Genomic DNA, 25,845 nt, shown 5'->3' on the forward strand with positions numbered 1-25,845 from the left:
TTAAATAATCCAATTAACACTGAATGATACTGACTTGGTGGAACATAAAACAGTAACAGAGGAAAGTTAGAGAAGAGAGAATAAGGTCATCACTACTTTTAACTTGTCACAAAAAAAAAATCAACACTAATAGACAAAACACTAGCCTAAACTTAACTGTACCGTTCCTAATCTTAAGTACATAATTAACCATTACTCCCACCCTTAACCTACAGCCACCTACGTGACCCAGAGTGTTTCCCTAGCATCTCCGCCGGTCAACAACTCCAAACTGTTGCCACCCCTGTGACCAGACTATCTAACGTCGAGCGTCCCCAACGTGAAGTCTACTGACATACTAAGCCTCCCCCTAGCATGCTGTACAAGACCAGTACACCTCGGGTTATTGCGTTCAAATGGAGTAAAACAGTCGATCGCAATAATCTGAGCAGAACCACTACTTAAAAACTACACCTGCCACTCCCCAACTGTCCTGGAGACCAGCGGTGGCTGGGTGTCCCCGTGGGACATGCGAGGTCACCTGTCACACTCAGGTGAGCTCCACTACCAACACCGCTAAGTTCCCAAATCACCAAATCTTATCACTAACATTAATCACTACACACGCAAGTTCTGGTGAACATTCCCTGAACACCACAAAACTCACAAAATCACTAAACCACAACACTAGAGAATCACTATCTCCTAGCCTGAAAAAACTCGCTAAATCGCGAAAGTAAAACACCTGTCAAGATCTCCCTGATAGCGCCTGAGCGGCAAAAAGACACGTGGGACTGAACAATGTTAAAAGAACACCAACTACCTACAACATTGTTCAACACCGCTGCCAACATTGTAACGGGGGGTGGGGGAAATAGCTCTATCTTGTCCATTATTCCACCCCCCAGTTAACTAACGAGGCCGGGGGAAACAGCTCTCTCTAGTCCGTTATCCCGTCCCCAGTTAGCTAACTATTCTAGAGCACCTCCAGAGATCCTAAGGCAACCTCTCTCGTTCAGCACCTTGTAACCTAGGTATTTGACTACCTAGGTGCTAAGACTACAAGGCGCCGTCACTTGATCAGTTACCCGAAACTCTAGAGAGAACTCTAGAATACAGAATCATGCCCACAAAACGTATAAGAGAAAGCGAAAGGAAAGAAATGAATAGTGAAGTAATTAGTGAGGGTTTGGGGTGAGAGAGGAGAGAGGTGGGAGGGGCGAGGAGGGTCATTAGTTGAAAGTGAGAGTTTAGAGAGGGGTGGAGGGAGAGGAGTAGATAGGTAGAAGGAGAAGAGTAGATAGTAGGAGTAGAAGAGTAGATAGTAGAAGACGAAATGCTGCCACCATCCATTCATAATCATTACATACAAGACAAGGAATGGAACTTGCCTGTATCACAAAATTCTCAAAGGATGTTATCATGAGTTCATTATTAGTATGTTCCCTCTGTACCATGTATCCATTCTAAACCATGAAACCAGTAACCACAGAGGCTTTCTCACCTCAACTCAAATCTCTAGGGAACAAAGTTAAACACAATTTAAATAATACATTCAACAATTATATTTCACATGAAGTATCATAATTTAGCAATTCAATTAAAATGTTCCAGTTTAATATGCAAAGTGAGTCATCATCCAAGAATTCGAGAACCCTACAACTTGACTGCCCCTGATCATCACACAACATATGAAAACACGACCAAGTCACCTAAATGTTCAACTCACCGAGGACTGAGTCTAAGTTGAATAGAGAGGGGGGGGGGGTCTGCAATTTTCAGGCAGCGTCACCCCCCGTCTGGTGACGGCCTATCTCGACGGCTGGCCTCTGCTCTGCTCCGCTGGCCGGTCTCCTATTGCTTCATGCTCGATAGCTCTCCGAGTTTATATTGGGGAACCTAGTAGCTAACTCCGCCCACAAGTAGATAGCCTCCGGCACTCTACCAAGCCACTCCTTAAACTTCGGCAAGTTTGAAGGCTACCAGGCTCCAACTATAAGCTTAGCGGAAGCAAGGTGAAATTCTCATGATCTGACCTCAGGTCACTTGAGGTCATTAACGCTTTGAGGTGTGAGATCTCAGGCAGACAACTGGCGCCTCTCCGATCCTTGTCTGTGACTCATGTACTCTATGTATGTATTAACCTAAACCAAACACTTTTACAGTGTTACAACTTGACCAGCTACCCGAAACCTAGAGAACTCTAGAACACATTTCACTGCCACAAACGTATAAGAGAAACGAAAGGGAAAAAATGAATAATGAAGTAATTAGTGAGGGTTTGGGGTGAGAGAGGTGGGAGGAGCGAGGAGGGTCGTCAGTTGAAAGTGAGAGTTTAGAGGAGGGGTGGAGGGAGAGGAGTAGATAGGTAGAAGTAGAAAAGTAGATAGTTGAAGCAGAAAAGTAGATAGTAGAAAAAGAAATGCTGCCACCATCCATTCTAGACCATTACATACAAGACAAGGAATGGAACTTGTCTGCATCACTAAATTCTCAAAGATGTTAACACGAGGTCATTATTAGTCTGTTCCATCTGTATCATGTACTCATTAAAACCATGAACCCAGTAACCGCAGAGGCTTTCTCACCTCAACTCAAAAACTCTAGAGACCAAAGTTAAAGCCAATTTAAATAATAAATTCACAATTATATTTCACATGAAGTATCATAATTTAAGCAATTCCAATGTTCAAGATTAATATGCAAAGTGAGTCATCATCCAAGAATTCAAGAACCCTACAACTTGACTGCCCCTGATCCTCACACAACCCTTGTAAACACGACCAAGTCACCTTAATGTTCAACTCACCAAGTGTCTGCCTATAGCTGGAAAGAGAGGGTGGGGGGTCTGTAGTTGACAGAGACTGTCCCGCCCCGCCGGCTGACAGCCTCCCTGGCTAGGCTGTCCTCTGTTCTGCTCCGCTGCTGTTCTTATTGTCCCTCTATGTTCTGCTCTCCGAGTATATATTGGGAAACCTAGTAGCTAACTCCGCCCACAAGTAGATAGCCCGAGGCACTCTACCAAGCCACTCCTTAAACGTTGGCATGTTTGAAGGCCAATTATCAGATTAGCAGAAGCAAGGTGGAATTCGCATGATCTGACCTCAGGTCACTTGAGGTCATTAACGCTTAGAGGTGTGAGACTCAGGCCGACAACCTGGCGCCTCTCAAATCCTTGTTTCTGACTCATGTATCTCTATGTATGTATTAAATAAAAATAAACCAAACACCTTACGGTGTTACACTCTAAGTCATCAAAGTTGTTCTCTAAGACATCAAAGTCATTCTATAAGATATCAAAGTCATTCAATAAGACATCAAAGCCATACTCAGTCATCAAAGGTAATTTCATTCATCAAAGTTATTCTTTAGTGTCATCAAAGGTATCTCAGATTCATCAAAGGTATTCTCAGATTCATCAAAGGTATTCTCAGAGTCATCAAATGTATTCTCAGAGTCATCAAAGTTATTCTAAGAGTCATCAAAGTTATTCTCAGAGCTAACAAAAGTTAATCTCAGTCATCAAAGTTGTTCTCTAAGACATCAAAGTTAATCTCAGAGTTATCCAAAGATATTCTCATGTCCTCAAAAGTTAATCTCGGTCATCAAAGTTGTTCTGTAAGATATCTTCTGTAATGTTCTGTAAGATTTTTCTGTAACATATAAGTTATTCTCAGAGTCATCAAAGGTAATCTCTAACTCACCTTCGTTCATCAAAGTTATTCTCTAAGACATCAATATTGTTCTCTAAGACATAAAAGTTATTCCTCTATGTCATCAAAAGTTGTTCTCTGGGCTATCAAAATACTACTCATGTTCTCAAAAGTCATTCTCAAAGTCATCAAAGATCTTACCTTTGATGACTCAGAGTCATCAAAGGTAATCTCTAACTCCCTTTCGTTCATTAAAGATATTCTCTAAGTTATCAAAGTTGTTTTCTAAGGCGTCAAAGTCATTTTCAGAGTCATCAAAAAGTACTCTCATGTCCTCAAAGTTAATCTCAGAGTCACCTTCGTTATTCAGAGAAGCCTTCTGAGACATCCTCGTTCAACAAAGCTGTCCTCAGAGCCATCGAAAAAAGTTAAATACAGTACTGTCATCAAAGTTATTCTCTAAGTAACCTTTCGTTCATCAGAGAAGCTTTCTAAGACATTTTCGTTCATCAAAGCTGTTCTCAAAGACATCAATGTTATTCTCTAAGACATCTTCAGGCATAAAATTTCTCTCCAAAATATAACTAGTTCAGCTTTTCATATCAAACTTACATTTCTGTTAAAATATATTTTCTTAGTCACTTTACCTTTAAACTGTTCTCTGAACAACACTGCATAAACCTACCTAACCTATCCTCCCCACCTAATGTTACTTACCTAACATAACGTTCCTAAACCTAGCCTAGCTTACATAATCTAACCTAACTAACCAAACCTAACTTACCTATCTTAACTTAACTAACCTAACCTAATCTAACTTAACTTTCATAACCTAACCTAACTTAACCTAACCTAACTTACCTAACCTAACCTAATTTTCCTTACCTTACCTAACTTACCTATCCTAACTTAACTAACCTAACCTAACCTGACTTAACGTAAATTACCTAACCTAGCTTACATAACCTAACCTAACTTAACTTGCATAACCTAACCTAACCTAACTTAACCTAACCTAATATAACTTACCTAACCTAACTTATCTAACTTAAATATCCTAACCTAACTAACTTAACCTAACCTAACTTAACTTGGATAACCTAACCTAACCTAACTTAACTTGGATAACCTAACCTAACCTAACTCATCCTAACCTAACCTAACTTACCTAACCTAACCTAACTTACCTTACCTAACTTACCTAACCTAACCTAACCTAACTTAACTTGCATAACCTAACCTAACTTACCTATCCTAACTTAACTAACCTAACTTAACCTAACCTACCCTAACTTAACCTAACCTATCCTAACTTAACCTAACCTAACCTAACTTAACCTATCATAACCTAACCTAACTTAACCTAACATAACTAACCTAACTTACCTAACCTAACCTAACTTAACCTAACCTAACCTAACTTAACTTACCTAACCTAACCTAACCTAACCTAACTTACCTTACCTAACCTAACCTAACTACCTAACCTAACCTAACTTAACTTACCAAACCTAACCTAACTTACCTTACCTAACCTAACCTAACTAACCTTACCTAGCTTACATAACCTAACCTAGCTTACATAACCTAACCTAGCTTACATAACCTAACCTAACTTACCTAACCTAACCTAACGTAACTTAACGTAAATTACCTAACTTAACGTAAATTACCTAACTTAACGTAAATTACCTAACTTGACCTAACCTAACTTACCTAACCTAACTTACCTATCCTAACTTAACTAACCTAACCTAACTTTTCCTAACCTAACCTAACCTAACTTAAAGGAAATTACCTAACTTACATAACCTAAATTACCTAACTTAGCCTAACTTACATAACCTAAATTACCTAACTTAGCCTAACTTACATAACCTAACTTACCCAAACTGACGTAACCTAACCTACCTAGTCCAACTTACCCAACCAGACATGACCTAACTTACATAATTATTCCTGCTTGTCTTTCTGTTTCGTCAATCAATTTCTCATATTCATTTGTTCGTGTCAATAGTTAATTTCTCAAATGGTCATTTATGCATTTCAAGTGCTATATGTTAAAGATTGGGTATTTAAGCATTTCAAAGGATTTTTGTTATATATGGGTAGTTACTCGTTTCATCGGTTATTTTCTCAAATGGTCATTTATGCATTTCAAGGGTTGTTTGTTAAAGTTCATCAAGTTGCTCATAAGTTGTTATAATTGTTCTTATTCTTCCCTCCTTAACCTAACCTCTTTAATCTTAGTGTATTCATTATGTTGGTTATCATTTGTTCTTATTCCCACCCTTTAACCTAACCTTTCAGATATAGTTTATTGTGTTTTGACGCATTTGTTGAATATATTATATATTCAACCTCTCTCTCTGATGTTCATACAGTGTTCTCTGATTGTTCCCATGGCACCTCTGCTCTTCAATGGTTCTATTCGGCATTTTCTTCTGTCGTTCACTCCAGTACGTTGTTATTTTACTGTGCAGATTTGGAACCTGTCCCTCCAGTATTTTCCATGTGTATATTATTTGGTATCTCTCTCGTCTCCTTTCTAGTGAGTACATTTGGAGAGCTTTGAGACGATCCCAATAATTTAGGTGTTTTATCTCGTCTATGCGTGTCGTATATGTTCTCTGTATTCCCTCAATTTCAGCAATCTTTCCTGCTCTGAAAGGGGAAGTGAATACTGAGCAGTACTCAAGACGGGACAACACAAGTGATTTGAAGAGTACAACCATTGTGATGGGATCTCTGGACTTGAAGGTTCTCGTAATCCATCCTATCATTTTTCTGGCTGACGCAATACTTGCTTGGTTATGCTCCCTAAACGTTAGGTCGTCGGACATCATTATTCCCAAATCCTTGACATGCTGGTTTCCTACTATGGGCAGATTCGATTGTGTTTTGTACCCTGTATTATGTTTCAGATCCTCATTTTTGCCGTATCTGAGTACCTGGAATTTATCACCTTTAAACGTCATGTTATTTTCTGCTGCCCAATCGAAAACTTTGTTAATATCTGTTTGTAGTTTATCAATGTCTTCAGCAGAGGTAATTTTCATGCTGATTTTTATATCATCTGCAAAGGATGACACGAAGCTGTGACTTGTGTTTTTGTCTATATCTGATATGAGAATAAGGAACAGCAGTGGTGCAAGGACTGTACCTTGAGGGACAGAGCTTTTAACTGCGCTCGGACTCGATTTTACTTGATTGACTGTTACTCTTTGTGTTCTGTTCGACAGGAAATTGAGTATCCAGCGTCCTACTTTACCAGTTATACCCATTGACCTAATTTTGTGTGCAATCACTCCATGGTCTCACTTCATGCAGGTCGGCGTTAAACCCCCGACAGTCCAAAGGGTTGGGAACTATTCTTTCCGTCCTTCCCATCATAAATCCTTATCCCCATATCCCTTCCAAGTGCTATATAGTTGTAATGGCTTAGAGCTTTTTCCTGATAATTACCAATACCTTCTCTCATCTAGTTGTACTTGCAGTAGATGATATACGCCTCTCAATTCTTAACTGACTGGTGTGTAGGTTCCAGAGTCTATTGGACTCTGTCATATCTACATTTAGTACTGTGAATGGAGTCTGCCTCAACCACTTCACTTATTATCGCATTCTATTTGTTAACTATCCTGTCTCTGAGAAGGATTATATATTGCACAAGAAATATGTTAACTATCCTGTCTCTGAGAAGGATTATATATTGCACAAGAAATATGTTAACTATCCTGTCCCTGAGAAGGATTATATTGGACAAAAAATCACATTAACGTGATATATCAATGAGATAATCAGTGGGAGTCATAAGGAGGATTCGAACCCGCTTACTTGGTATTCTTAAGAAAAGAAAACTCCTAAGTGGTTTAAGGAACCACTCTAGGCCTTCCACTCCATGACATGGTCAAAGGCAATGCAACTTGGAATTGCACTAAATCGTTTAGTATCCCAATGTGGTTTCGTTGTGCATTTCACGAGAAGCGTTATAGGTATAACTACTGGACCTGTGCACGAGGTCAATGTGTAAAACCCTGATTGGCCTTCAGTTAGAAGCCTCAGGACCCCTAGAGTGGAATTAAATGCATCCTGGGATTCGGTGGTATCCCAGGTTGCATTGATTTTGACCATGTTGTGGTTCAGTGGTGTAGGGCATTTGCTTGGGAGTATCACGTGGGGGGGGGGGAGAGACTGAATCTTTTTCACGGTTCCTACTGATTTTCTCTAGCTTTATATTGTTAGTATCCATCTTTGTTCCTTTGTTCACATATTTCTTATTTTCTAAGATAGTTTGTCCTATCTTTTACTATGAAAATTTTGTATGTGGTGATCATGTCTACCATATTTCTTCTCTCTTCCAATGGTATGAGAGTTACCAACTTTAGTCTTTCCTCGTGTCTTTTGCCTGTCCGCTCTGGGACTTGTACTGTGGCATACTCTGAAATTTTATCGGCACTGTAATATTTTTAATGAGACAACTCCACACTGGTGTTGTAGAATCCATAATTTATCCTTGAGGTTACCTTGAGGTGCTTCCGGGGCTTAGCGTCCCCGCGGCCCGGTCGTCGACCAGGCGGTCGACGATATATCTGATATATATCTTTATCTGATCTTTATCTGATATAAATTGAATACAAGACCTGAACGATTCATCCTTTACACTCCTATTGGTAGTTCTTATATTGGCCGACCTTCCTATTGGCAGGTGACGATATTCCGTTGGTCTGAGTCTCTCTCTTGCCAGGTTGATATTTCTTCCTTAAGAGTCTGGGTGAAGTGCTCCAGGTGTTGTTGATGATCTAAAGTTGCAAGGTATTGTAGGCAGATGTAGGTCGCTGAATTAGTTGTAAGGGATGAACATATTACCATAAAGTTAGGGAAAGCCATATTCTACATGTTGAATGTATGACAGCAGCTAAACGTGTTTTGAAGAGGGGTATGGAAGCCCTGGAGGAGTATATTGTAGGCGTTAGGTGCCCGGTGACGAGTATTTAATTAAAATGTATGTGCGTGTGTATTCACCTAGTTGTGCTTGCGGGGGGTTGTACTCTGCTCTTTCGGCTCGCCTCTCAACTGTTAATCAATCAAATGTTACTAACTACTATTTTTTTTTCATACACTTACATACACACCCATGGGAAGCTGCCCGTAGCAGCTGTCTAACTCCCAGGTACCATCAGGGTAAAAAAATTTCTGCCCATTTGTTTTTACGGCGGTGCCCGGGGTATCGAACCCCGGTCCATAGGTCCACGAGTCTAGAGCGCTATCCACTTGGCCACTACCCACACACTGTGTGTGTACTCACCTAGTTGTGCTTGCGGGGGTTGAGCTCTGGTTCTTTGGTCCCGCCTCTCAACCGTCTTTGTGTTTGTGTGCGTGTGTATGTGTGTGAGTGTGTGTGCGTGTGTGTGTGTGTGTGTGTGTGTACTCACCTAGTTGTGCTTGCGGGGGTTGAGCTCTGGCTCTTTGGTCCCGCCTCTCAACCGTCAATCAACAGGTGTACAGGTTCCTGAGCCTATTGGGCTCTATCATATCTACACTTGAAACTGTGTATGGAGTCAGCCTCCACCACATTGCTTCCTAATGCATTCCATTTGTCAACCACTCTGACACTAAAAAAGTTCTTTCTAATATCTCTGTGGCTCATTTGGGCACTCAGTTTCCACCTGTGTCCCCTAGTACGTGTGCCCCTTGTGTTAAATAGCCTATCTTTATCAACCCTGTCGATTCCCTTGAGAATCTTGAATGTGGTGATCATGTCCCCCCTAACTCTTCTGTCTTCCAACGAAGTGAGGTTCAATTCCCGTAGTCTCTCCTCGTAGCTCATACCTCTCAGCTCGGGTACTAGTCTGGTGGCAAACCTTTGAACCTTTTCCAGTTTAGTCTTATGCTTGACTAGATATGGACTCCATGCTGGAGCCGCATACTCCAGGATTGGTCTGACATATGTGGTATATAATGTTCTGAAAGATTCCTTACACAAGTTTCTAAAGGCCGTTCTTATGTTAGCCAACCTGGCATATGCTGCTGATGTTATCCTCTTGATATGAGCTTCAGGGAACAGGTCTGGCGTGATATCAACCCCCAGGTCTTTCTCTCTCTCTGACTCTTGAAGTATTTCATCTCCCAAGTGATGCCTTGTATCTGGTCTCCTGCTTCCTACTCCTATCTTCATTACATTACATTTGCTTGTGTTAAACTCTAACATCCATTTGTTCGACCATTCCTGCAGCTTGTCCAGGTCTTCTTGAAGCCTCAAGCTGTCCTCCTCTGTCTTAATCCTTCTCATAATTTTGGCGTCGTCAGCAAACATTGAGAGGAATGAGTCTATACCCTCTGGGAGATCATTTACGTATATCAGAAACAGGATAGGTCCAAGTACAGAGCCCTGTGGGACTCCACTGGTGACTTCCCGCCATTCTGAGGTCTCACCCCTCACTGTAACTCTCTGCTTCCTATTGCTTAGGTACTCCCTTATCCACTGGAGCGCCCTACCAGTTACTCCTGCCTGTTTCTCCAGCTTATGCATCAACCTTTTATGGGGTACTGTGTCAAAGACTTTTCGACAGTCCAAAAAAATGTAGTCCGCCCATCCTTCTCTTTCTTGCTTAATCTTTGTCACCTGATCATAGAATTCTATCAAGCCTGCAAGGCAAGATTTACCCTCCCTGAACCCATGTTGATGGGTTGTCACGAAGTCTCTTCTCTCCAGATGTGTTACTAGGTTTTTTCTCACAATCTTCTCCATCACCTTGCATGGTATACAAGTTAAGGACACTGGCCTGTAGTTCAGTGCCTCTTGTCTGTCACCCTTTTTAAATATTGGTACTACATTAGCAATCTTCCATACTTCTGGTAGGTCTCCCGTTTCCAGTGACCTACTATACACTATGGAGAGTGGCAAGCTAAGTGCTCCTACACACTCTTTCAATACCCATGGTGAGATTCCATCCGGCCCAACAGCTTTTCTCACATCCAGCTCCAATAGGTGCTTCTTGACCTCATCTCTTGTAATTTCGAACCTTTTCAAGGTCACCTGGTTTGCTGCCACCTTTCCTAGCACCGTGACTTCTCCCTGTTACATTGTAAAGACCTCCTGGAACCTTTTGTTGAGTTCTTCACACACCTCTTTGTCATTCTCTGTGTACCTGTCCTCGCCCACCCTAAGTTTCATCACCTGTTCCTTCACTGTTGTCTTCCTCCTGATGTGACTGTGTAGTAGCTTTGGTTCGGTCTTGGCTTTATTATCTATATCATTTTCATACCTTTTCTCAGCTGCTCTTCTCACACTAACATACTCGTTCCTGGTTCTCTGGTATCTCTCTCTACTTTCTGGTGTTCTGTTATTACGGAAGTTCCTCCATGCCCTTTTGTTCAGCTCCTTTGCTTTCATACATTCCCTATTAAACCACGGATTCTTCCTTTGCTTCTCTGTTTTTTCCTGTTGGGCTGGGACAAACCTGCTTACAGCCTCCTGACTTTTTGGGTGACATAGTCCATCATGTCTTGTACAGACTTGGCTCCGAGTTCTGTGTCCCAATGTATATCCCATAGGAATTTATTCATCTCCTCATAGTTTCCCTTTCGGTACGCCAGCCCTTTGTTTCCCAGTTCTTTTTTGGGGGTGATAATTCCTAGCTCAACCAGGTACTCAAAGCTCAATACACTATGATCACTCATTCCCAAGGGGGCTTCCAACTTAACTTCCCTTATATCCGACTCATTTAGGGTATATATCAGATCAAGCAAGGCTGATTCATCCCCTCCTCTCGTTCTTGTCGGTCCCTTGACGTGTTGACTTAGAAAGTTTCTTGTTGCCACATCCAGCAGCTTAGCTCTCCATGTGTCTGGGCCTCCATGTGGGTCTCTGTTCCCCCAATCTATCTTTCCATGGTTGAAGTCTCCCATGCTTAGTAGCCTGGATCCGTTCCTGCTAGCCACAGAAGCTGCTCTCTCTATTATATTGATGGTGGCCAAGTTGTTTCTATCATATTCCTGTCTGGGTCTTCTGACATTCGGTGGGGGGTTATATATGACTACTACTATAATTTTCTGTCCTCCAGTTGCTATGGTGCCTGATATGTAGTCACTGAAACCTTCACAGTTCTGAATTACCATCTCTTCGAAACTCCAACCTTCTCTTAGTAGCAAAGCTACACCACCTCCTCCTCTCCCTTCTCTCTCTTTCCTCACTACATAGTAGCCCTGTGGAAACACTGCGTTTGTTATGGTGTTTGTTAGCTTTGTTTCTGTGAGTGCTATTATGTCTGAGTTTTCTTCTAGTGCCCATTCTCCGAGTTCACTTGTTTTATTAGTAATTCCATCTATGTTAGTGTACATTGCCTTGAAGCTCACTTTCTTCAGTTCATTTTCTTGTCCCTTTCTTGGCGAGCATTCTGCTGGTGTGGGAAGCTCTTCAGTGGGTGAGATGATCTGTGAGGTGGTTTGCAGGGTTTCAGGGGAGTTTGGGGTGAGGGGTGGGGGTTTCATGGAAGGGGGGACAGGTAGGGTGTGGGTTAAGGAGATAGGGGGGACATTGAGGATACGGGGGTGAGGGGGGAGGAGGGATAGGGAGGGTATGGGATGAAGGGGGAGGGGGGACAGGGGGGGAAAGGTGGGAGGGGGGGGGACATGATGGGAATGGGGAAGGGATGACAGGGTAAGAATGGGGTGGGGGGGGAGGGAGGGTTGGGTGGGGGCAGGTAGGGTGAGGGGAAGGGAGGGTTTCTATGCAGAGGGGGGTGGTGGGGTTGCCCTCCTTTCTGGTGTTGCTGGGATGCTGGTTTTGGGTTCGCCTCTTGTCACTAGGACTGTTGTGTTTGGGGCTGTGATTTCCTGGTTTGCTTCTCCCTCCCTGCACTTCCTCCTTGCCTCTGCTGCCCTGGCTCTCTCCTCCTTCGTCCTGTCCCTCTGCAGGAATACTTTCTTGTATCCCTCCACATGCTGCAGTCGACTCTTCCTTTCGAGAATATCCTCCTTTGTGGTTTCGTTTGTAAACACCACCTTTACAAGTCGGTTTCTGTCCTTGTTGTACCAGCCCAACCTGAAAACCTTCTCAATGTTTCGTTCAGCCCCTTCCATCTGTAACCCCTTCAGTAGCCCCTGTACTGCCTCTCTATCCTTGCTATTCCATTCTTGCCTGTTGGATCCTTCCTGTTCTTTTATGCCTACAACTACCACTGATCTTTTTCTCTCCAGCAGCTGAGTGGTGCATCTTGCTGCTTCCTGTGAGGTGGCTGCTTGCATCGCTACCTTCCTCACTGTGTCCATTGCTTCTGAGCTCTTTTTCAGTATGTCTGCAAATGTTTCAGGTACAGAGGCATTTCCTTCCAATGTAACATTCCCACCTTCCCTTTGGATGATAATCTGATGCTCGGTCTTTTTATTTTTTTCTGTGAGGGATTTGATCTCCTCCCTTGCTGATGTCAGCTCACTTTGCAGGTTGTTAATTGTAATCCTCATTTCCTGCATCTCCTTCCTGAATCCCTCCAGAACTTGGGTTAACATGTCCCTCGTTTGATCAATTTGGCTGTTCCCTGTGTCCCTGTTGCGTCCACCTGCCATGTTGCCCTTGTCAAGAGAAAGAGAGCAAGAGAGAGAGCAAGAATAGTCCTAGTGTGAGTGGGTGTGGTGGGGGAGGGGGAGTGTTTTGCGAGAGTGGGAGTGGTGGTGGGGGGGGGGGGAGTGTGTTGGGAGAGTGAGATAGTGGGTTAAGAGATGAGAGAGGTGTAGTCTTCAGATTACGGCGGGTGGGGGAGGATTAGCGGCTTATTTGGGTTCCCAGTGAGCTCACAGTTGCTGTCCCTGTTACCTGTCTACCACGATTGTATTATTACGATTGTATTATTGAATAGAATGCAATAGTGTCTATGATATGATATTATATAAACCTTGTACACTGTTGGAGACTTATGAGAGACACTTACCAGCCAGCCCCCCACAAGCACTCAGGTGAATACACGGCGTGTCGTTGGTAATCCTGTGAGGTCTTCAGGTCTCCACTTGTGTCCCGGCTGATGCGACTGATGCTTCCTCAAGAAGTCGATCTTCACTAGCTATCTTCTCTAAATTCACTAAGATAATTCACCACGAGATGTGATCAATGTGTTGCATAACAATGCCACTGTTCAATTTACACTGTCCCGATTCTCACTGCACAGTACACCCGCTCCCTTGAACCCTATTGTTCCCTCGGTTAACGCGACCGCTGACCCTACACGTCTGCTCACGATCAAAGCTGACCCAAGACACACACACACACGCTGTGTGTGTGTGTGTGTGTGTGTGTGTGTGTGTGTGTGTGTGTGTGTGTGTGGGTTGGATAACCTACTGTGGTAATATTTGAGTGTAGAAGAGAATTATTATTTTGGGTGAAAGGTGTCTGTTGGAGGGTATTTACCTGATACATATGTTAGTAAGTGAAAGTGACCACATTACCATTGGTATATTAAATTAAAAGTGACAGTCATATGCGCATATATATATATATATATATATATATATATATATATATATATATATATATATATATATATATATATATATATATATATATATATATATGCGAACAAGCCTGAATGGTCCCCAGGACAATATGCAACTGAAAACTCACACCCCAGAAGTGACTCGAACCCATACTCCCAGGAGCCACGCAACTGGTATGTACAAGACGCCTTAATCCACTTGACCATCACGACCGGACATAATGAGGTGATAGCCGAGGCTATTTGAACCACCCCACCGCCGGCACTCGGATAGTAATCTTAGGCATAGCATTTTACCAAATCACCTCATTCTTTGGGGCACACGTGAGGAACACAAATGCGAACAAGCCTGAATGGTCCCCAGGACAATATGCAACTGAAAACTCACACCCCAGAAGTGACTCGAACCCATACTCCCAGGAGCCACGCAACTGGTATGTACAAGACGCCTTAATCCACTTGACCATCACGACCGGACATAATGAGGTGATAGCCGAGGCTATTTGAACCACCCCACCGCCGGCACTCGGATAGTAATCTTAGGCATAGCATTTTACCAAATCACCTCATTCTTTGGGGCACACGTGAGGAACACAAATGCGAACAAGCCTGAATGGTCCCCAGGACAATATGCAACTGAAAACTCACACCCCAGAAGTGACTCGAACCCATACTCCCAGGAGCCACGCAACTGGTATGTACAAGACGCCTTAATCCACTTGACCATCACGACCGGACATAATGAGGTGATAGCCGAGGCTATTTGAACCACCCCACCGCCGGCACTCGGATAGTAATCTTAGGCATAGCATTTTACTAAATCACCTCATTCTTTGGGGCACACGTGAGGAACACAAATGCGAACAAGCCTGAATGGTCCCCAGGACAATATGCAACTGAAAACTCACACCCCAGAAGTGACTCGAACCCATACTCCCAGGAGCCACGCAACTGGTATGTACAAGACGCCTTAATCCACTTGACCATCACGACCGGACATAATGAGGTGATAGCCGAGGCTATTTGAACCACCCCACCGCCGGCCCTCAGATAGTAATCTTAGGCATAGCATTTTACCAAATCACCTCATTCTTTGGGGCACACGTGAGGAACACAAATGCGAACAAGCCTGAATGGTCCCCAGGACAATATGCAACTGAAAACTCACACCCCAGAAGTGACTCGAACCCATACTCCCAGGAGCCACGCAACTGGTATGTACAAGACGCCTTAATCCACTTGACCATCACGACCGGACATAATGAGGTGATAGCCGAGGCTATTTGAACCACCCCACCGCCGGCACTCGGATAGTAATCTTAGGCATAGCATTTTACCAAATCACCTCATTCTTTGGGGCACACGTGAGGAACACAAATGCGAACAAGCCTGAATGGTCCCCAGGACAATATGCAACTGAAAACTCACACCCCAGGAGTGACTCGAACCCATACTCCCAGGAGCCACGCAGCTGGTATGTACAAGACGCCTTAATCCACTTGACCATCACGACCGGACATAATGAGGTGATAGCCGAGGCTATTTGAACCACCCCACCGCCGGCACTCGGATAGTAACCTTAGGCATAGCATTTTACCAAATCACCTCATTCTTTGGGGCACACGTGAGGAACACAAATGCGAACAAGCCTGAATGGTCCCCAGGACAATATGCAACTGAAAACTCACACCCCAGAAGTGACTCGAACCCATACTCCCAGGAGCCACGCAACTGGTATGTACAAGACGCCTTAATCCACTTGACCATCACGACCGGACATAATGAGTTTTCAGTTGCATATTGTCCTGGGGACCATTCAGGCTTGTTCGCATTTGTGTTCCTCACGTGTGCCCCAAAGAATGAGGTGATTTGGTAAAATGCTATGCCTAAGATTACTATCCGAGTGCCGGCGGTGGGGTGGTTCAAATAGCCTCGGCTATCACCTCATTATGTCCGGTCGTGATGGTCAAGTGGATTAAGGCGTCTTGTACATACCAGTTGCGTGGCTCCTGGGAGTATGGGTTCGAGTCACTTCTGGGGTGTGAGTTTTCAGTTGCATATTGTCCTGGGGACCATTCAGGCTTGTTCGCATTTGTGTTCCTCACGTGTGCCCCAAAGAATGAGGTGATCTGGTAAAATGCTATGCCTAAGATTACTATCCGAGTGCCGGCGGTGGGGTGGTTCAAATAGCCTCGGCTATCACCTCATTATGTCCGGTCGTGATGGTCAAGTGGATTAAGGCGTCTTGTACATACCAGTTGCGTGGCTCCTGGGAGTATGGGTTCGAGTCACTTCTGGGGTGTGAGTTTTCAGTTGCATATTGTCCTGGGGACCATTCAGGCTTGTTCGCATTTGTGTTCCTCACGTGTGCCCCAAAGAATGAGGTGATTTGGTAAAATGCTATGCCTAAGATTACTATCCGAGTGCCGGCGGTGGGGTGGTTCAAATAGCCTCGGCTATCACCTCATTATGTCCGGTCGTGATGGTCAAGTGGATTAAGGCGTCTTGTACATACCAGTTGCGTGGCTCCTGGGAGTATGGGTTCGAGTCACTTCTGGGGTGTGAGTTTTCAGTTGCATATTGTCCTGGGGACCATTCAGGCTTGTTCGCATTTGTGTTCCTCACGTGTGCCCCAAAGAATGAGGTGATTTGGTAAAATGCTATGCCTAAGATTACTATCCGAGTGCCGGCGGTGGGGTGGTTCAAATAGCCTCGGCTATCACCTCATTATGTCCGGTCGTGATGGTCAAGTGGATTAAGGCGTCTTGTACATACCAGTTGCGTGGCTCCTGGGAGTATGGGTTCGAGTCACTTCTGGGGTGTGAGTTTTCAGTTGCATATTGTCCTGGGGACCATTCAGGCTTGTTCGCATTTGTGTTCCTCACGTGTGCCCCAAAGAATGAGGTGATTTGGTAAAATGCTATGCCTAAGATTACTATCCGAGTGCCGGCGGTGGGGTGGTTCAAATAGCCTCGGCTATCACCTCATTATGTCCGGTCGTGATGGTCAAGTGGATTAAGGCGTCTTGTACATACCAGTTGCGTGGCTCCTGGGAGTATGGGTTCGAGTCACTTCTGGGGTGTGAGTTTTCAGTTGCATATTGTCCTGGGGACCATTCAGGCTTGTTCGCATTTGTGTTCCTCACGTGTGCCCCAAAGAATGAGGTGATTTGGTAAAATGCTATGCCTAAGATTACTATCCGAGTGCCGGCGGTGGGGTGGTTCAAATAGCCTCGGCTATCACCTCATTATGTCCGGTCGTGATGGTCAAGTGGATTAAGGCGTCTTGTACATACCAGTTGCGTGGCTCCTGGGAGTATGGGTTCGAGTCACTTCTGGGGTGTGAGTTTTCAGTTGCATATTGTCCTGGGGACCATTCAGGCTTGTTCGCATTTGTGTTCCTCACGTGTGCCCCAAAGAATGAGGTGATTTGGTAAAATGCTATGCCTAAGATTACTATCCGAGTGCCGGCGGTGGGGTGGTTCAAATAGCCTCGGCTATCACCTCATTATGTCCGGTCGTGATGGTCAAGTGGATTAAGGCGTCTTGTACATACCAGTTGCGTGGCTCCTGGGAGTATGGGTTCGAGTCACTTCTGGGGTGTGAGTTTTCAGTTGCATATTGTCCTGGGGACCATTCAGGCTTGTTCGCATTTGTGTTCCTCACGTGTGCCCCAAAGAATGAGGTGATTTGGTAAAATGCTATGCCTAAGATTACTATCCGAGTGCCGGCGGTGGGGTGGTTCAAATAGCCTCGGCTATCACCTCATTATGTCCGGTCGTGATGGTCAAGTGGATTAAGGCGTCTTGTACATACCAGTTGCGTGGCTCCTGGGAGTATGGGTTCGAGTCACTTCTGGGGTGTGAGTTTTCAGTTGCATATTGTCCTGGGGACCATTCAGGCTTGTTCGCATTTGTGTTCCTCACATGTGCCCCAAAGAATGAGGTGATTTGGTAAAATGCTATGCCTAAGATTACTATCCGAGTGCCGGCGGTGGGGTGGTTCAAATAGCCTCGGCTTTCACCTCATTATGTCTGGTCGTGATGGTCAAGTGGATTAAGGCGTCTTGTACATACCAGTTGCGTGGCTCCTGGGAGTATGGGTTCGAGTCACTTCTGGGGTGTGAGTTTTCAGTTGCATATTGTCCTGGGGACCATTCAGGCTTGTTCGCATTTGTGTTCCTCACGTGTGCCCCAAAGAATGAGGTGATTTGGTAAAATGCTATGCCTAAGATTACTATCCGAGTGCCGGCGGTGGGGTGGTTCAAATAGCCTCGGCTATCACCTCATTATGTCCGGTCGTGATGGTCAAGTGGATTAAGGCGTCTTGTACATACCAGTTGCGTGGCTCCTGGGAGTATGGGTTCGAGTCACTTCTGGGGTGTGAGTTTTCAGTTATATATATATATATATATATATATATATATATATATATATATATATATATATATATATATATATATATATATATATATATATATATATATATATATATATATATATATATATATATATATATATTCAAATATATATATATATATATATATATATATATATATATATATATATATATATATATATATATATATATATATATATATAAATAGATAGATAGATAGATAGATAGATAGATAGATAGATAGATAGATAGATAGATAGATAGATTGATAGATAGTTGGAACAAACTGGAAATAGTTGGAGACCATTCGAATGATATCAATGTTACGAAATTTTTGTTACTATTTGCGACTTGATAAATAATGACTTTGTAATCAATTGGAAATCAGTTTTCACATTCTTCTCTGTATATCATCTAAAGTTCGACCACTATTATTGTGCAGCAGTCCAAGCCGGGCCTCGCTAGTGATATACCTGAAGGGAGAACCACCTCGGGCTGATGTTCACACAAGATGTGTTGTGTTCAGGTACATTATACTCATCAGGGGTGATGTTCACACAACATGTGTAGTGTTCAGGTACATTATACTCACCAGGGGTGATGTTCACACAACATGTGTAGTGTTCAGGTACATTATACTCACCAGGGGTGATGTTCACACAACATGTGTAGTGTTCAGGTACATTATACTCATCAGGGGTGATGTTCACACAACATGTGTAGTGTTCAGGTACATTATACTCACCAGGGGTGATGTTCACACAACATGTGTAGTGTTCAGGTACATTATACTCACCAGGGGTGATGTTCACACAACATGTGTTGTGTTCAGGTACATTATACTCACCAGGGGTGATGTTCACACAACATGTGTAGTGTTCAGGTACATTATACTCACCAGGGGTGATGTTCACACAACATGTGTTGTGTTAAGTAATATTATACTCACCAGGGGTGATGTTCACACAACATGTGTTGTGTTAAGTAATATTATACTCACCAGGGGTGATGTTCACACAACATGTGTTGTGTTAAGTAATATTATACTCACCATGGGTGATGTTCACACAACATGTGTTGTGTTAAGTAATATTATACTCACCAGGGGTGATGTTCACACAACATGTGTTGTGTTAAGTAATATTATACTCACCAGGGGTAATGTTCACACAACACGACCTGTGGAAGGAGCAGCGACGCTTCACCCTCCACCACCTCCGTAACCTGGGCGTCGGCAAGCGGTCACACCAGACCATCATCCACGAGGAAGCCCAAGACCTCATCTCGGAGATCCAGGAGGCCGACCACAGTGTCAACCTCAAGGTAAGTCATTAAGACATTATTACTTTCAGTAGACCACCACAGACAATATTCCCAAGCCAGTAATTATTGAGTCAAGGATCGTGAGTGTGTCAGTTAGACGGTGAACTTAACGTGTGAACCAGGACAGTGTCAGCCACCAGATGACGTAGTGGACCAGGACAGTGTCAGCCACCAGATGACGTAGTGGACCAGGACAGTGTCAGCCGCCAGATGACGTAGTGGAGCAGGACAGTGTCAGCCACCAGATGACGTAGTGGACCAGGACAGTGTCAGCCACCAGATGACGTAGTGGACCAGGACAGTGTCAGCCACCAGATGACGTAGTGGACCAGGACAGTGTCAGCCGCCAGATGACGTAGTGGAGCAGGACAGTGTCAGCCACCAGATGACGTAGTGGACCAGGACAGTGTCAGCCACCAGATGACGTAGTGGACCAGGACAGTGTCAGCCACCAGATGACGTAGTGGACCAGGACAGTGTCAGCCACCAGATGACGTAGTGGAGCAGGACAGTGTCATCCACCAGATGACGTAGTGGACCAGGACAGTGTCAGCCGCCAGATAACGTAGTGGACCAGGACAGTGTCAGCCGCCAGATGACGTAGTGGCTGAATAAAACACTACAGTAGCCTTCCATAAAACACTACAGTAGCCTTCCATAAAACACTACAGTAGCCTCCCATAAAACACTACAGTAGCCTTCCATAAAACACTACAGTAGCCTTCCATAAAACACTACAGTAGCCTCCCATAAAACACTACAGTAGCCTTCCATAAAACACTACAGTAGCCTCCCATAAAACACTACAGTAGCCTTCCATAAAACACTACAGTAGCCTCCCATAAAACACTACAGTAGCCTTCCATAAAACGCTACAGTAGCCTTCCATAAAACACTACAGTAGCCTTCCATAAAACACTACAGTAGCCTTCCATAAAACACTACAGTAGCCTTCCATAAAACACTACAGTAGCCTTCCATAAAACACTACAGTAGCCTTCCATAAAACACTACAGTAGCCTCCCATAAAAAAACTACAGTAGCCTTCCATAAAACACTACAGTAGCCTTCCATAAAACACTACAGTAGCCTTCCATAAAACACTACAGTAGCCTTCCATAAAACACTACAGTAGCCTCCCATAAAAAAACTACAGTAGCCTCCCATAAAACACTACAGTAGCCTTCCATAAATCACAACAGTAGCCTTCCATAAATCACAACAGTAGCCTCCCATAAATCACAACAGGTGTTGATAATTTGCACCAAATTATTGACCAAGAATGTTGGCTTGTGTTGAGAGTGAGGTGTTAGTGAAGGTGTTGAGAGTGAGGTGTTAGTGAAGGTGTTGAGAGTGTGGTGTTAGTGAAGGTGTTGAGAGTGTGGTGTTAGTGAAGGTGTTGAGAGTGTGGTGTTAGTGAAGGTGTTGAGAGTGAGGTGTTAGTGAAGGTGTTGAGAGTGAGGTGTTAGTGAAGGTGTTGAGAGTGAGGTGTTAGTGAAGGTGTTGAGAGTGAGGTGTTAGTGAAGGTGTTGAGAGTGAGGTGTTAGTGAAGGTGTTGAGAGTGAGGTGTTAGTGAAGGTGTTGAGAGTGAGGTGCTAGTGAAGGTGTTGAGAGTGAGGTGTTAGTGAAGGTGTTGAGAGTGAGGTGTTAGTGAAGGTGTTGAGAGTGAGGTGTTAGTGAAGGTGTTGAGAGTGAGGTGTTAGTGAAGGTGTTGAGAGTGTGGTGTTAGTGAAGGTGTTGAGAGTGAGGTGTTAGTGAAGGTGTTGAGAGTGAGGTGTTAGTGAAGGTGTTGAGAGTGAGGTGTTAGTGAAGGTGTTGAGAGTGAGGTGTTAGTGAAGGTGTTGAGAGTGAGGTGCTAGTGAAGGTGTTGAGAGTGAGGTGTTAGTGAAGGTGTTGAGAGTGAGGTGTTAGTGAAGGTGTTGAGAGTGAGGTGTTAGTGCAGGTGTTGAGACTCAGTGTTGCGGGTTCCCAACAGGAGATGTTGGGCGTGTCCTCCATCAACATCCTGTGGGCGGTGATGGGCGGCTCCAGGTTCCCTCCTCACCACCCGGTTCTTCTCAAACTGGTTCAGGATCTGACCTTCATGTTCCGGGCAGGAGAGGTAACTTGTCCACATCTTCCATTATGTCGCCCTACCACTTGGGCTGGACGGTAGAGCGACGATCTTGCTTCATGCAGGTCGGCGTTCAATCCCCGACTGTTCAAGTGGTTGGGCTCCATTCCGCGTCCCCCCTCCCCTACGTCCCGTCCAAAATCCTTATCCTGATCTCATCCAAGTGCTATTTAGTCGTAATGACTTGACGCTCTCCCCTGATAATTTCCTTCCTTTCAATAATTGACAGGTAATATTAAGGTCTATTATATGAATCTTCCACGTTATTAAGGTTGGGGGTTATATCCTCTGGAACCCCCATAATGTTGGGGGTTATATCCTCTGGAACCCCCATAATGTTGGGGGTTATATCCTCTGGAACCCTCATAATGTTGGGGGTTATATCCTCTGGAACCCTCATAATGTTGGGGGTTATATCCTCTGGAACCCTCATAAGGTTGGGGTTATATCTTCTGGAACCCCCATAATGTTGGGGGTTATATCCTCTGGAACCCCCATAATGTTGGGGGTTATATCCTCTGGAACCCTCATAATGTTGGGGGTTATATCCTCTGGAACCCTCATAATGTTGGGGGTTATATCCTCTGGAACCCTCATAAGGTTGGGGTTATATCTTCTGGAACCCCCATAATGTTGGGGGTTATATCCTCTGGAACCCCCATAATGTTGGGGGTTATATCCTCTGGAACCCTCATAATGTTGGGGGTTATATCCTCTGGAACCCTCATAATGTTGGGGGTTATATCCTCTGGAACCCTCATAAGGTTGGGGTTATATCTTCTGGAACCCCCATAATGTTGGGGGTTATATCCTCTGGAATCCCCATAATGTTGGGGGTTATATCCTCTGGAACCCTTATAAGGTTGGGGTTATATCTTCTGGAACCCCCATAATGTTGGGGGTTATATCCTCTGGAACCCCCATAATGTTGGGGGTTATATCCTCTGGAACCCTCATAATGTTGGGGGTTATATCCTCTGGAACCCTCATAAGGTTGGGGTTATATCTTCTGGAACCCCCATAATGTTGGGGGTTATATCCTCTGGAACCCCCATAATGTTGGGGGTTATATCCTCTGGAACCCTCATAAGGTTGGGGTTATATCTTCTGGAACCCCCATAATGTTGGGGGTTATATCCTCTGGAACCCCCATAATGTTGGGGGTTATATCCTCTGGAACCCTCATAATGTTGGGGGTTATATCCTCTGGAACCCTCATAAGGTTGGGGTTATATCTTCTGGAACCCTCATAATGTTGGGGGTTATATCCTCTGGAACCCTCATAATGTTGGGGGTTATATCCTCTGGAACCCTCATAAGGTTGGGGTTATATCTTCTGGAACCCCCATTAGGACCAGTTCCAACTCCATCACGAGGTGAACACATCTATACTTGCTGATTTTACATGTTTTAGTCCATCACATAATTTGTCTGCAGTTTTCAGAGTACATATATATATTACATATTGCGCTTACCGTTGTTTTGTTTAGTGGTATTAAATCTTTCTTTATTATGCACCCTATACCCATCTCGTGGGCGGTGGTGGGAAGGGTTTCAGAGGAACATAATAGGTTCAGGAACTGAACCACATAGTTCGTTTAGCTCAGCAAGTGACAGTGTTGTGAAGCTAGTTACACAAGTGTTAATGTTACATACACATGTATATATATATATATATATATATATATATATGTATATATATATATATATATATATATATATATATATATATATATATATATATATATATATATATATATATATATATATATATATATATATATATATATCCTCTGGAACCCTCATAAGGTTGGGGGTTATATCCTCTGGAACCCTCATAAGGTTGGGGTTATAATATGACCGAAAAAGTAAGATTAATAATTCTAACACGAATTTTCTCTATCTTTCTTATGTTTCTTTTCACTGCTGATGGTAATTCAAAGATCAATTCTCCAAAATTCATTTTTATTTCTAGTCTGACGCGACACTTAAGCGCGTTTCGTAAAACTTATTACATTTTCAAAGACTTTAGTTTACAAACACACAACTGAAACTGAATAGAGCTTTGCACATCTTTGAGGTTTTTATCTACATTTGGGTGAGGTGGATGAGGTGAAAAACGAACTTTCAACAATGGGTATTCAATGGGTATTAAATTCCAACACAAGACAGAACACGAAACAATAGGTATTGAATGGGTATTAAATTCAAACACAAGACAGAACACGAAACAATGGGTATTGAATGGAAGTAATTGTAGAAAGCCTATTTGTCCATATTTCTTGATGCTTCTATATTGGAGCGGAGTCTTGAAGTGGGTATAATATAGTTGTGCATTAATTGCCTGTTGATTGCTGGTGTTGACTTCTTGATATGTAGTGCCTCGCAGACGTCAAGCCGCCTGCTATCGCTGTATCTATCGATGATTTCTGTGTTGTTTGCTAAGATTTCTCTGGTGATGATTTGTTTGTGGGAAGAGATTATATGTTCCTTAATGGAGCCCTGTTGCTTATGCATTGTTAAACGCCTGGAAAGAGATGTTGTTGTCTTGCCTATATACTTTTTTTTTTTAGGATTACAGTCCCCAAGAGGGCATTTGAAGGCATAGACGACGTTGGTCTCTTTTAGAGCGTTCTGCTTTGTGTCTGGAGAGTTTCTCATGAGTAGGCTGGCCGTTTTTCTGGTTTTATAGTAAATCGTCAGTTGTATCTTCTGATTTTTGTCTGTAGGGATAACGTTTCTACTGACAATATCTTTCAGAACCCTTTCCTCCGTTTTATGGGCTGTGGAAAAGAAGTTCCTGTAAAATAGTCTAATAAGGGGTATAGGTGTTGTGTTAGTTGTCTCTTCAGAGGTTGCATGGCGTTTCACTTTCCTTCTTATGATGTCTTCCACGAAACCACTGGAGAAGCCGTTGTTGACTAGGACCTGCCTTACCCTACAGAGTTCTTCGTCGACTTGTTTCCATTCTGAGCTGTGGCTGAGGGCACGGTCGACATAAGCGTTAACAACACTCCTCTTGTACCTGTCTGGGCAGTCGCTGTTGGCATTCAGGCACATTCCTATGTTCGTTTCCTTAGTGTAGACTGCAGTGTGGAAAACTCCGCTCCTTTCCACGACTGTTACATCTAGAAAGGGCAGCTTCCCATCCTTCTCCATCTCGTAAGTGAAACGCAACACAGAATTCTGCTCAAATGCCTCCTTCAGCTCCTGCAGATGTCTGACATCAGGTACCTGTGTAAAAATGTCGTCAACATATCTGCAGTATATGGCCGGTTTCAAGTTCATGTCGACTAAGACTTTTTGCTCGATGGTACCCATGTAGAAATTTGCAAAAAGGACACCTAGGGGAGAACCCATGGCGACCCCATCTACTTGCTTATACATGTGTCCATCCGGGCTCAAGAAGGGTGCCTCTTTAGTACAAGCTTGGAGTAGTTTCCATAGACTGTTTTCTGGTATGTCAAGAGGAGTACAGGCCGGATCACGGTACACTCTGTCGGCTATCATCCCGATTGTCTCATCCACAAGTACGTTGGTAAACAGAGATTCTACGTCCAACGAGGCTCTTATCCCTGTGGCCCGTGTTCCCCGCAGCAATATAGATATATAAATATATATATATATATATATATATATATATATATATATATTTATATATATATATATATATATATATATATATATATATATATATATATATATATATATATATATATATATATATATATATATATATGCATACATGCATGTACACAAATACATATACATATAAAAAAATTATATTGTATTTCACATATATTTCACATGATTTTATAACGCTAGTGATTCAACAAGAGGCTCACAACAGTCACTATACAAGGCACTTTACATCTATGGTGAGTCAAACAGTT

At 43.3% G+C, this 25,845-nt stretch overlaps 1 protein-coding gene across 4 annotated transcripts in view; it reads left to right on the plus strand.

The window, feature by feature from the left end:
* Positions 1-25,845, plus strand: part of LOC123751070 (methyl farnesoate epoxidase) — a 330,011-nt gene that overhangs the window by 170,771 nt on the left and 133,395 nt on the right. For all 4 annotated transcript variants that reach the window (XM_069305551.1, XM_069305553.1, XM_069305552.1 and 1 more), the window contains 2 exons: positions 19,673-19,839; positions 21,815-21,940. In XM_069305551.1, coding sequence (XP_069161652.1) covers positions 19,673-19,839; positions 21,815-21,940 — 293 coding nt within the window. The remainder of the gene's footprint in view (positions 1-19,672; positions 19,840-21,814; positions 21,941-25,845) is intronic.

The sequence above is a fragment of the Procambarus clarkii genome, chromosome 55, assembly GCF_040958095.1.
Source record: "Procambarus clarkii isolate CNS0578487 chromosome 55, FALCON_Pclarkii_2.0, whole genome shotgun sequence".
In the NCBI taxonomy this organism is placed as follows: Eukaryota; Metazoa; Arthropoda; class Malacostraca; order Decapoda; family Cambaridae; genus Procambarus; species Procambarus clarkii.